At 42.6% G+C, this 13,100-nt stretch overlaps 1 protein-coding gene and 1 non-coding gene across 2 annotated transcripts; one reads left to right on the top strand and one right to left on the bottom strand.

Annotated features, from left to right (window-relative positions):
- Positions 1 to 6,636: 6,636 nt before the first annotated feature.
- LOC116589451 (vomeronasal type-1 receptor 48-like) lies at positions 6,637 to 12,829 on the top strand. The gene is made up of 4 exons (XM_032341388.1): positions 6,637 to 7,574; positions 10,608 to 10,896; positions 11,036 to 11,170; positions 12,521 to 12,829. Exons 1-4 carry the CDS (start codon positions 6,637 to 6,639, stop codon positions 12,827 to 12,829), a joined length of 1,671 nt encoding a protein of 556 aa, XP_032197279.1.
- Positions 10,492 to 10,573, bottom strand: TRNAS-GCU. Its single transcript has one exon. It is a non-coding gene; the product is annotated as a tRNA-Ser (tRNA).
- Positions 12,830 to 13,100: the final 271 nt, after the last annotated feature.

Raw genomic sequence — 13,100 nt, 5'->3', positions numbered from 1 at the left:
TAAAAGTGCCTGTTACTGAGGGAAGAGTTTGTGTGCCAATTTGGAGAGAAATTTGAGTTGATTTGTGATCATTTACAAATGTCAAACTGAATGAGTTGGAGAAGTCAACCCACCTAGAATGATTTGAGTGTTTCTTCAGATGTGTCAAAGCTACACATTTATATGTGATCTGTAGGATATTGGAAAGAGAGAGTTTATATATATTTTAATAACTTTTCAAAGCCTCTTGCTTCCATCATTTAAGGGAGAACAGAATGCAGGCTGCACGAATCAACGCATATTCCAGAGGCTTGTGCCGGATCCTTGAAGGGGAAAATAGCAGTATTTAATACCTACTTTCCTATAATCCAATATTCATAGGCAGCAAAGATTAATAGTTTGATCTATGGGCTCTGGAATTAATTTTCCTGTGTTTGATGTCTACTTCCATTAATTGCTAGCTTTCAGACCTTAGGAAAGTGATTTACTTACTTGTTACTTTCTCAGCAATAAAACAGTGGTAGTAAAATTAAATTATTTAAAATTTGTGAAGCATTATATAAACGTTTGATGTTTGAAAGAGTAAAATCTCAGGGCGCCTGGGTGGCTCAGTGAGTTAAAACCTCTGCCTTCGGCTCAGGTCATGATCTCAGGGTCCTGGGATGGAGCCCCACTCTGCTCAGCAGGGAGCCTGCTTCCCTCTCACTCTCTGCCTGCCTCTCTGCTTACTTGTGATCTCTGTCAAATAAATAAATAAAATCTTTTTAAAAAATACATTAAAAAAAAAAGAGTAAAATCTCTCCCAGACTGAAAGAGTGAAAATCAGCTCATGCTGAAAACGAAAAAAAAAAAAAAAATCCACATTTATCAGGCTGAGAGAATATACACAGATAAAACAGGCTGTAAAGGAACAGGTAGCACCCTTTCCTCCAAGGTCATGGAGCAGCTAAAAACACTGTAAATGCCCCCCCACCCCGAAATGACTACTACTTTCATACCATGATGCCCCAACCAGTTTTGATATATCTGTTGCTGGGAATACCCAATTGCTAAACCAATATAGACTCATGCTTGCACTCAGTTCTTACTTAATTTAATGCCGGCTTCCCCTAATTACTAATCCCATCTCAGAAACATTAACCAAAAAAAAAAAAAAAAAAAAAAAAAAAGAAAGAAAGAAAGAAAGAAACAAGATGGGATCAGGAGGGAGACAAACCATAAGAGACTCTTAATCTTACAAAACAAACTGAGGGTTGCTGGGGGGAGGGGGTAAGGAGAGGGTGGTTGGGTGATGGACATTGGGGAGGGTATGGGCTATGGTGAGAGCTGTGAAGTGTGTAAGCATGATGATTCACAGAGCTGTACCCCTGGGGCTAAAAATACATTATATGTTAATTTTTAAAAAAAGAAATTTAAAAAAAAAAAAAAAACATTAACCAGTCCTGCTTCCCTGAGCCCCTACTCAGAATCCTTTAGCAGAAACCCAAATACTAGAAAAGATGCTTCATATCTTTCACTTATAGGAGAGACCATTATATGTTTCCTCTGGAATGTTCTCCCTCTACTTCTTGACTGACAAATTAGACTTCTTTAGCCCATAACTTTGTTTCTAGAGATCTGATGGTTCCTGGATAAAGCTGCTCCAGCATTAATGTGTTGTATTAAGAGGATGTACGGATACCCTTGGATTTGTGTTCAACGTCCCCTTGATCAGTATTTTTCCCATATTTGTGTTTCTCGTTTCTTCTTCTTTGTCTTTTTTTATTAGATTTTTAGGTTTTGCTGATTCCCCCCCCCCTTTATTTTACTTTTCTTCTCCTACATTCAGCCATGTGGTATACATGTTTTCAGTTCTTTGTGGGCTCATTATGGATAATTTCATTGTGCATGGTTGACTTTAGAGAGCCTAAAGTCAAGCTGCTTCATAACCTTCTCCAAGAACTATAGCACTTTAACAAACTTTACATCTAATTGCTTCTGCCTCTTAAACTATTCTGAGCCAGTATTTTAATTCCTACCTTTTTAATCAACAAAGGAGATATCATTTGTCATCATCACTACCCTCTTATACTGGCAATGTTTGCTTATGTTTATCTATTTACCAGTATTTTTTCTCCTACAGTATAACTCTCCTAGATATATATAGATCGAGATATATATATATATATATATATATATATATATATATATATATATATATAAATTTTTGGTAATTCTCAGAGTGAACTTGAACATTCCTTAGTAAAGTTTGTCAGTGGTGACATTGCTCTGTTTTACTTCATCTCCTATGATATTTATTTTATCTTCATTCTTGAAAGATAAATTTACTTTGTTTAACCCTCTGGATTGACAGCATTTTTTTCCCTCAACAGTTTCAAAATACAACTTGTCACTTCAGACTTTTATATTTTACTTCTAAGAAATCATTATCAGTCTACACATCCTTTCCTCAGAAATCTTTTTTCTGGTTGCTTTAAAATCGTTTACTCTTTTGTATTATGAATTGCACTACAAAGCATCTGATGAGATCACCTTTTTTAAAAAAAATATTTTATTTATTTGACAGAGAGAAATCACAACTAGGCAGAGAGGCAGGCAGAGAGAGAGGAGGAAGCAGGCTCCCCACAGAGCAGATGCAGCTCGATGCTACCATCCCAGGACACTGGGATCATGACCTGAGCCAAAGGCAGAGGCTTTATCCCACTGAGCCACCCAGGTGCCCCTGATGAGATCACCTTCTATTTAATCTGCTAAGATTGCGTTGTGCTTTCTGTGTCTGTGGGGATCCTATATTCCCTCACTTCTGGAAAATTGTTCTCTCCCATCCCCTTCCTTATTACAATGGTGTTTAGCCAAAGTTCCAAGCCACCTCAGAGACTGGCTCAGTTTTCTCTGGGAATATTCTATGTGTACATGAGGAATAAGGGATAATAAATGCTTGCCTGATTTTCCCTTGTCCGTCTGTCTTGAAGCACGGAGTTCCCAGCTTGGAACTCAGAGGGTAGGAGGAAAGCCATTTCCCCACCAAACCCCACAAGCACAGGAGGATCGTGGTGCTTCTTGTCTTCTCCCGATCCACGCTTGTCACGTGCTCAGAAAACAGAATCTCTAGCCATCCCCTTTGCTATATCCCCGCACATAAAGAAAACCTCAAGAAAGAAAGGAAAGTGACTTCCACGTGTCTGGGAGCAGGTCCCCATTCGGATTCACAGCCTTGGGACTTAGGGAAGGTGAGAAGGATCAGAGAAACGGGAAAGGCTGGATCCGGAAGCCTCGCTATTCGCTCATTTCCCCACCGCACATCCTTCCTAGGAATATAATTAAACCTAATCAAGACTGATAACACTTCTGAGCCAAACACTTGCTGTAATTGCGAAGGGACAGGGAAAGCTGTACTTCAGGGACTGAGATCCTGCCAAGGGTTTTCTCCTCCCTGACAGGCTGACAGCTTTGCAAAGTGAAGTCTTGCTTTCAGTGCCTGTTAGCCAAGAGCTCATCACATCCAGAGGGTACAAATATGGCTTGAGGTGTGGGGTTCACCTGCCAGAAGGAGCGACAAAGGGCTGAGCTGCATGGAAGGGAGCAGGTGAGCACACCTGACCTATCCTAGTCTCACTCCCTGTGCCAGAGGAACTTTCCCTCAGATGTAGGAACTTGCTTCTCTCTTTGACTAAGGAAAGCAGTTCGTGTGAGGTTCTGTGAGCCTGAGCCTCTGGCCTCCTGAGCTTGCAAAGGTATGTCCCCGGGGCAGAGAGATGATGGGGACCAGTGCCCCAAATGTGCCTCCAGACATGGGGGAGCACTGTGTCCTGAGTTCAGGATGTGGTCCCATGGGAGAGCTGTGGGGTGGCCTCTCAGAGAAAGGACCCACATTCTTTATCTGGAAATCGAGAAGGGTCAGAGTGTTTCCGGTTCCCAGGAGCAGCTCTGCCTCTTCAGCCTCCGTGGCCCCTGCATTATGCCTGTGTCAGCATCACTCACAGTGATAAAATCTGTAGCCCTCATTTGGTGCATTCCTGTGTTTTGCAAACGAGCCAGCTTTGTCTTCCCCAGCGTGTTCCAAATCCCCCAAGTGCACGTGTGTAATTGGAAGGTTTCTCCTGCATCTGTCCTTAAGCCTCCAGATCCTAGTATTAACACCATCCATGTAAGCCAACTGCCCCCACCACACGCCAGCAGGATGGGGCCCTGTTGGTAGCCATGAGGATTGAAGTGACAGGGGCTGTTGGCAAATCCCTACTTTTGCATCGCCAGCTTGTGAGTACCCAGAGGCTGCCCACTTTCCCTTTACCATCGTCTTCCCTAGCAAGAATACGCTTCTCATTTCTTTGAGGAGAAAACAGGCTGAGAGGGATGCACAGAGTTGGACTAGCTGGTAGGTGTTCGATCCGTAATGGGCATCACCCAACTGTCTGAGTGTAAAATATCTTTTAAAATAGTGTACTTGACCATTTGCAAAAAGTAATCTGGGAGAGTGTCATCCCTCCCCACTCTGACAGAAAGAAAGAGCTGTGGTTTATTAGGTGATACAGAAAGTGGTCCCAATTCGGATTCAAGCTTTGAAATCTGGGGAAGATGGAAAGAAAGCTCGAAAAAGGGGAAACGTTTTATACAGAAGAGTATTGAATATAGGCCATTAAATGTTTACAACTTTGGGAGGGTATGGGACAGAGTGGAAAGGCTTCTCAAGTGTATAGAATCCATGTAAATCCTGGAAGTTAAATCAAACATCCTGGCTTCTTTCATTTGAGGAAAATTGCCAGCAGTTTTATATAAATTCTAGGTGAAAAGTTGTCGCTCTCGCCAGCAAGAACGACCAGGAGCCACGGAGTGACAAGCTTGCGAATCTTTATTGTTCTCTCTCTACCCGGATGTTTACCCCTATTTTTATCCCCTCTCCTCCAATCAACAGACTGTACACTTGAAAGGAAGCACGATCAACGCTTAGCATGATAGAAAGCACGCAGTGTCCACGGGCTTCTTGTTCTGGGCATAGCCAATCATCTTTCAGGTGGTGCGCAGGTCCTCTGCCTGGCCGCAGGTGCAAGTGCCATGTTGCGTATTATGTTCGTAGCTGCCCCCGACAAAAAGTGAGATTGTTTAGGTTAATGATGAAAGAGTAACAAGTTTCTCTCCAGGCCTAACCAGTTGTCAATGGGCTTGGACTAGTAACAGTGGAGTCAGTTCTGTTGTTGACCAGGTTGGGAGAACAGAGATGGGTAAAGCTGACTGCTAAATTACTTGAAAACATTGTTTCTCCGGGGTTATTCAGGGGTGGTGAAAGGCCATTACAACCCTTGCGACCCTTAGTTTTAGTGATTTTTTTTTTAAGATTTTATTTATTTATTTGACAAAGAGAGATCACAAGTAGGCAGAGAGGCAGACAGAGAGAGAGGAGGAAGCAGGCTCCCTGCTGAGCAGAGAGCCCAATGCGGGACTTGATCCCAGGACCCTGAGATCATAACCTGAGCTGAAGGCAGAGGCTTTAACCCGCTGAGCCACCCAGGCGCCCTCCACTGATTTCTCTTTTCTTACAGAAGATGCCCTTCCCCGTTTTGCTTCCCTTCACCATTATTAGGGATCCCTAATTCAGAAACTGCCCTCATTTCCTGACAGCTCCCAGTTCCTTGTTAATTGTCTTTTCTTAACCCCCTAGCCCCCAGGGAAGTAGTAACACCTCCTGAACCTATCCAGGCTTCCCATAGAGTCTCCTCCGATTCCTCAGTGAGACTCAGACCTCCTATAATGACCCTTGCAGGCAGCAATCCAAAGTCCCTTCAGACCCTTGCCCAGGCCACGCCAGGTCAGATCTGAGTTTGTGCAGCCCACACATTGTTTTTGGAGGTCTTAAGCTTTAAAAGATGGGGGTCCTATCTCAAAAGGCTATGCTGTTTGATTTGATGTTGAGAACTAGGAAAACCCACTGAAAACTTAATCACAGAATCATTTTGGAATTTAAAAGACAAGTTTGGAAATACTAAAGTGTATGCATCAGAGATTGGAATTGGAATAATCAGGAGGCAAACCAGGAAACTGTCATACTAATTAAACTGTGGTATGTGTTGGATGCTGAACAAAAGAAGGGGCATGGTGACAGACAAGACAGGCTCAGTTTGGAGCTCTGAACGACGTGAAAGCAAGAGAGGTTATTAAGTCTCTGTTGTGGGGTGTGGGGAGGTGGGGATGTTATGAAGACCCAGACTCTTGTGGAGTTGGCTGATGGTAATATCACATGAGAAAGTAGAAAACACGGGGTGACATCAGCTTGGGGGACTTTTAGTTCAATTCCGCACCTGCTGAGATTGAACCTATCTGGGATACATAAACTATCGAGCACATAGGTTGTCTTTGCTGGCATGGAGGGAGCCAGAAACCAAAGTCTAGATTGCAAATTTAGATTTTTGTATTCTTGTTCCCGATTTGCATTTGTAACTACATAGAATAACCTACAAAGAGTGCTCCCAGGGAAAGGAATAGAGTTCTTGGCACAAAACTCTGCTCCATTACATGTACCTTGACTGTCCATTACATGTACTGACTGTCCAGTAGAAAAGCCCTTTGATATGAATTATTCTTTGCAGATATATATCATCATTGCTGTTGCTTTCTTCAAAGGGTGCTTGCCGGATTCAGACATTTCTGCCTATGTGATAAGAAATGGTTGTGAACGATATCAAAGGACCAGGATTTCTCTTTCTCAGTGGACCCGGCATTGTGGGGAACGTCTTTGTTGCTGTGAATTACATGTGCATTTTCTTTTGGGACACTAAAAAGAAATCTACACATCTAATTCTCATCCACTTGGCTTTTACAAATATCATAATCCTTTTTTCCAAGGTAATGCTAAAAACAATAGACATTTTTGGCTGGAGAAACTTACTGGATGGCACAGCCTGTAAAATCCTTGTGTACATGGAGCGGGTGGCCCGGGGTCTTTCAATCTGCACCAGCAGCTTCCTGACTGTGGTCCAGGCCATCACCATCAGCCCCAGAGCCTCTGCACGTGTCACCTTCAAGCCAGCATCTACATGGTGTATCCTTCCCTTTTTCCTCCTCTTCTGGGTACTCAATTCCTCGGTCAGCGTGAACTTACTCTATTACATCAAAAACGTCAGAAGGCTAAACAGATCACAAATTGGTGAAAATGATGGCTACTGTTATTTCCTACCAGCAAGCCAGATGATGAAGTGGATTTTTCTCATTCTCATGGTCCTGAGAGATTTCCCGTTTCTGGGTCTGATGGGCTGGGCCAGTGTCCACATGGTACACGTTCTCTATAGGCACCACCAGCATGCCCGCTACCTGCAGAAATCCAAGGTTCTCTACCACAAACCCCCTGAGATAAGAGCTGCTCACAGTGTTCTCCTGCTGATGCTTTCTTTTCTTTTCTTTTATTTGATAGATTGTATTATTTTATTATGCTTGAATTCCTTCTTAGAGAATAATTCTTCCCTGTTACATATTCAAGAATTTCTAACTCTTGGCTATGCAATTGTCAGCCCGTTCGTGCTGATTCACAGAGATCGACACGGGGTTGAATGTTTGGCACACTTACCGAAACTAGAAAAATGTCTGTTTTGTCATTGCTCCTTTCAGTAAGGAGGTTTGAAATAGCTATTTTGCTGTGCTGTGTTTAAAAATAAAATGGGTACAGGTAACGTGAACATGTAACAAATATGTTAAAGATGGAATGAAACTTGTTCTCATACAAGAAACTGAGGAACTTGGGCCCCGAGCTGACACAGGAGACCATGACCAGGGACTCAGCCTTCATGTTTTCCATTCCGACCCCCTCAAGAAGTAGCTTAAATTCTCATGTTGGTAAGATGGTTCCTTCACTGCCAAGACTCCAGAAGTAGGAAGCGAGAAAACAATTTGGCCAAGTTTACCAAAATTACGAGCGCATTTACCCTTTGACGCAGTAATGCTACTTCTAGGACCTGATCCCATAAATATAATGGTTTATGTGAGAATTCCTGTAGAAACATACTACACATTGCAGAGTTGTTTTTTAAGAAACACCTTAAATATCCAGCCAAAGAGTTTATTTTTCTAGTTATTTGAAAGCATCCCTACATCCATAAATATCCATCCTTCCAAAGGGATTTTATGAAATTTATGAAAGAATGAGCAAGTTCAAAAGTACAGGTAGGGTGTGACATCCATGGGAGATTTTATTCAATGAAAGAAAAGCAATTCCAGAGTAATAGTATCAAATGGAATAAAATATAGTTAATTTGATGTTATATTCCAGAGTAATAGTATCAAATGGAATAAAATATAGTTAATTTGATGTTATATTCATGAATAATCTCTGGAAAAATAAAAGATAAACTGTAAGAATGGTTTCCTGGTTTGAGAAAAAGCAGGTAAATGGAGGCCTAGTCGGCGGAAGTTCATTTTATATCATTCTGTATGTTCTGATTTACTAACCATGTGAATGTATCTTTTTGTTTTCAGTTTTTTTAGATTTTTATTTATTTATTTGAGAGAAAGATAGCGAGAGAGAGAGGGCACAGGGGGGAGAGAGAGAAGCAGGCTCCCCCCTGAGCAGGGAGCCTAATGTGGAGTTCAATCCCAGGACCTTCCAACAGTGACCTGAGCCTTAGGCAGATGCTTACCCAACTGAGCCACTCAGATGCCCCAGTAAATGTATCTTTTTAAATGAATAAATAAACTAAGTTTGAAACCATTTTATGGGTTTTTTTAGACATCATTTGTGAGTGCTCTGGTACCCCCACGATGCAATCAGTGTCTTTATTATCAAAGAACACCAAATAATCTGGCTTTACATTAATTTAAATGAAGAGTTAGTTCTTAACTTCTGAAATTAGAATTAATTATAGGCATGTGTGTACAGTATATGGTTCTGGCAATAGTGTGTCTGATGAAGCCATCTTGAAAAATAGCTGATACTTTCTTATTTATTACCAATGTTTATAGTACAAAGTCTTATAATTGATATAAATAGACTTTCCCTCCATTTCTAACAATCTCTTTTCAGTTTTGTTTATGCACGAATGTGGGTATTATTCTGTTCTAAACACTGGTAATTACCTACTTCTTTTTGACTTCATTATACCATGTCCACACAGCTTTAATAACCTACTTCCATTAGTATATTATACTGGAAATTGTTTTAAAGCTTATTTTCCTCATAGTATTGTGGGTGCCCAAGGGCTCCAGAACAGAGAATTTCATAAGTTTGGAGTCTTCCCAGATCTGTGTAGAGCAGAAGAAGCTGAGAATCTTGACCAGCTCTCTAAGGACAAGCCTGTGGGTCCTTAAGGAGGACATCAGAGGTCACAGAGGGAAATGAGCTCAGGCTCATCTCGAGGAGGTGTCAGGGTTGCACGTGTTGCTCTCACCCATTCGCCATTTCTCTTCATTATAAATAACCAAAAATGCTAAATATAGTCACAGGCTGGGCTATGAGGTTTTCAGTGGTTATTGTACTAGGGGATGTGGAAGAGGTGCTATGAAGTTTGTTTCCTGAAGATAGAATCCTTTCCCAAGGAGAGGAATTGGAAAAAGCTGGAAGACAGGAAGTGCGAGGGCTGGGCCAGCCCCTAGAGGACAGTCCTGAAGCTCTGAGATGAATCTGAGAATATTTTTATGTTACTATTTCCAATTTTCAGTGTGTTTTTAAATTGCTGTAACAAAATGCCTTTACCTTTTAGAAAAATATTTTTAGTAAATTATCTTAAATACCGTTTTTAAACAGAAGGCAATGTAATAGCACAACCTAGTTGACATTTGAGGAGGGAAAAAAATTCCAATCATGTTCCTGAATGGATAAATCTCAAACATCTATCAATCTAAAACCTATATTTGATTGTTATATAAATATAAAAAACGAAATTTGTTATCCTAGAGAATCTGACTTACTCAAGTATCAGTGGTAACATTGTAAACAACAAATATGGAAACTGGCCAATCTGGCGATTGCTAAAAAGATTTGACCAATTAATTCTCTTAATTCTGAATAGGTTAAAAACAAAAGCTCTTCAAGGAGTATGCTACATATCAAAAGAATAGATGCGATTGGGCAAAATTGAGGAATAATCTGCAAAGTCTGCTGTAAAAAATTAAATGTCACAAATGCAGGAATACACCCTTAAGGAAGGAAGGAAGGGGTGAACAGCAGAGGTCTTATAGTCAGTAAAGATGAAGGTAACTTTCTCCAGCTGACACTCAGGACACTGAACAGATTTTCTCTCTCTCTCTCTCTTTTTTTCTCCTCCTTAAAAAAAAAAATTATTATAAATAAAAAAAAAATCTTAAAAAAAAAAAGAACCATTAATTTAAAAAAAAAATTATTGATATAAGTAATCTGGACACCAAAGTGGGTCTGGAACCCCTGACTCCCAGATCAAGAGCCGCATGCTCTATCCACTGAGCCGGCCAGACGTGCCCTGAACAGATACCTGGGGGGAGCGTATCCCCAAATAGAAATGCCAGGAGGAGACTTTTGAAAATATTCATGCATCTGTCACAGCAAAAGCATACAAGCGACGAAGGTGGGACTTGAACCCACGCGTGCAAAGCACAATGGATTAGCAGTCCATCGCCTTAACCACTCGGCCACTTCGTCTCCACACTCTGCCTTCTCGTGTCCTTTATTCCAGAGTTGACACTCGGGAACTCCTGGCTGTCTTAGAAGGAAGGACACGCAGGAGGTGGCTCGGGGACGTCCGGGGGACCTGGGCATGGCCTGCTCCCATACGAATGGACCAAGAAGTGGACTGGAAAACTCGCCATGGGGAAAAGGCAGGATTGGCGCTCCCAGGAGTCAGGACAGCGGTCGAGAGGCGACAGCAGCAGCATCTTGGGGTTCAGGCTCCTCGGCGCAGGGCCCCTAGCGGCGCATGCGCGCAGGCGGTGGGCGTGGCCCGGCTGCGCGGGAACCTGGGGGCGGTCAGCACCTGCGCTCCCAGGGCGCGGCCTGAGCCCCCCGCGCGCAGACGCGCTCCCAGAACCGGTGTCGCAGGGGCTCACCTCAGGGCCCTGGCGACTCGGGACCGGGGATTGGTGGTAACTTAGTCTGGGAGGTTAGACGACGGGTCCGAGCGCGGCCGTGCTGCGTGTCTACTCCGTGTCCTCACCGCCTCGACGCTGCCGGGTGACAGTGCGCAGAGAAGACCCCTTAACTCGTGGGGCTCTTTTCCCGCTGCTCCGCCTCAGAGAAATGGTGAGTTCAGTGTCATAATAGTTTCAGATGTAAAAGTCCGTAACTCGGCACTTCATACAACCCCCACGTCTCATCCCAAGTGCCTTCCTAAACCCCCGTCCCCTATTGCCCCATCCCCCCGCCCACCTCCCCTCTGGTGACCGTCAGTCAGTGTGTTCTCCAGACTTCAGAGTCTGTTCTTGGTACACCCCCCCGCCCCCGCTCCCACGCCTTGTTCCTGTGTTTTGTTTCTGAAATTCCACAGGTGAGTGAAATCATACAGTATTTGTCTTCTCTGACGGACTGATATCGCCCGGCGTTAGACTCTCTAGCTCCATCCGAGTGGTGGCAAATGGCAAGATTACATTGTGTGTGTGTGTGTGTGGCCGAGTAGTTTTCCATTGTGTGTGTGTACACGGCCTTTCTTCCTTATCCGTTCATCAGTGGATGGGACTTAGGTGTTCCCATAGTTCGGTAACTGCAAATAATGCTGCTCTAGACATCAGGGTACGCGCACCCCTTCGAAGTGATGCTTTCGTCTCCTTCGGGTAAACATCCAGTAGTGCAACTGCTGGGTTGCTCAAGACTAACCTTCGGAAAAGAGAACTGCCCTGTGAAGTTTAGTCTGGAGCAAGTTTTCTCGAAGTGGCAAGGGAGAGGGTATCCCGGGCTGAGGAAGGGGCTGAGCAAAGGCAGGGAGGCTCTTGGTCCCAAGAGGAGTGCTGAGGAGTCCCTGAGAGTTCATGCTCCTGAGTCACAGCCCCTCAGGTTCAGTATTTGCCTTCTGGACTAGTCATTGTTATTTTTTTAAGTTGGGTTTTTTTTTTTAATTTAGAGATTTTTACAAACAGTAAAGTTTGAAAGGTCAATTTATAGCACCAAGTTTATTCTTGTGTATGGTGTGAAGAATAGATCTAATTTTAGTTTTCTCCAGACAGGTATATAATTGAATCAAAAGGCTTTATGAAAACCTTTTTCTCCAGGATTTGAAATACCACTTCGATCTTGGACTAGACTCATATAGGTAGTTGTTACTGTGAAATTTCCATTCAGCCCACTGTCTGGCTGCCTACTCATGTGCCAGTAACGTACTGTTGATTAGAGAGGTTTCGTTGTATGTTTTAGCGAGGGGGCCAGTTTTCCTTAAAGGTTTTGTCTTCGGTATTTTCCTAATTAACTTAATGGTAAACTTTTCAAGCTCCATGAGGAAGCTCACTGGATATTTTTAACGGGATCCACTAAATTTGCAAATGGCTTAGGAACTCTTTCCTCCAGTTTCCCTGCTACCATAATGGTGCCATGAATGTCCTGGCTGATGCTTTCAAGAGCATTAACAGAGCCGAGAAGAGGCAAACGCCATGTTCTTATTAGGCCAAGCCCCAGCTGTTTCCAGCTGTGATGATGAAGCGTGGTTACATGGCTGAATTTGAAACCACTGTTGACCACAGTGCTGAGAAAATTGTTGTGAACCTCACGGGCACGTTAAACAAGTGTGGAATCATCAACTCTCGATTTGATATAAAACTGAAAGATCTAGAAAAATGGCAGAATAAACTTCTCCTGTCCCACCAGTTTGGTTCCATTGTCCTGACAACCTCAAGTTGGTATCGTGGACCAGGAAGAAGCAAGATGAAAACCAACAGGAGGAAAACTCCTGGGATTCTTTTTCTAGGGATGTAATGCATACATGCAAATAAAATGCCTCAATGGACAAATACATTAAAATAAATAACTTGGGGAGAACTCAGTTCTTGATGATGATGTGACATCCTAATCAAGAAGGAGGGTTGTCTTTCCATTTGTTGAAGGCTACTCTATGTCTTTCAGTAGTGTTTTAAGTTTTTGCTAAGAATTTGTTTGTTGTTTTTGTAAGTGAGGTTTCCTAATGCATTGTTCCCCTAATTAGTAATTATTTGGGTATAGAAATGTTACTTTTTAAAAATTTTCTTTA

The sequence above is a fragment of the Mustela erminea genome, chromosome 4 (genome assembly GCF_009829155.1).
Source record: "Mustela erminea isolate mMusErm1 chromosome 4, mMusErm1.Pri, whole genome shotgun sequence".
Lineage (NCBI taxonomy): Eukaryota > Metazoa > Chordata > Mammalia > Carnivora > Mustelidae > Mustela > Mustela erminea.
The sequence above is the reverse complement of the archived record's forward strand: the minus strand, read 5'-3'. Positions and strand labels throughout refer to the sequence as shown.

Excerpts from the sequence above, each read along its gene's own strand:
- LOC116589451 (XM_032341388.1), top strand. The coding sequence starts at position 6,637 with ATGGTTGTGAACGATATCAAAGGACCAGGATTTCTCTTTCTCAGTGGA. Across the intron at positions 10,897-11,035 it reads TGCGCGGGAACCTGGGGGCG|ACGACGGGTCCGAGCGCGGC; the intron begins GTCAGCACCTGC and ends CTGGGAGGTTAG. Across the intron at positions 11,171-12,520 it reads TGCTCCGCCTCAGAGAAATG|GCCAAGCCCCAGCTGTTTCC; the intron begins GTGAGTTCAGTG and ends TGTTCTTATTAG.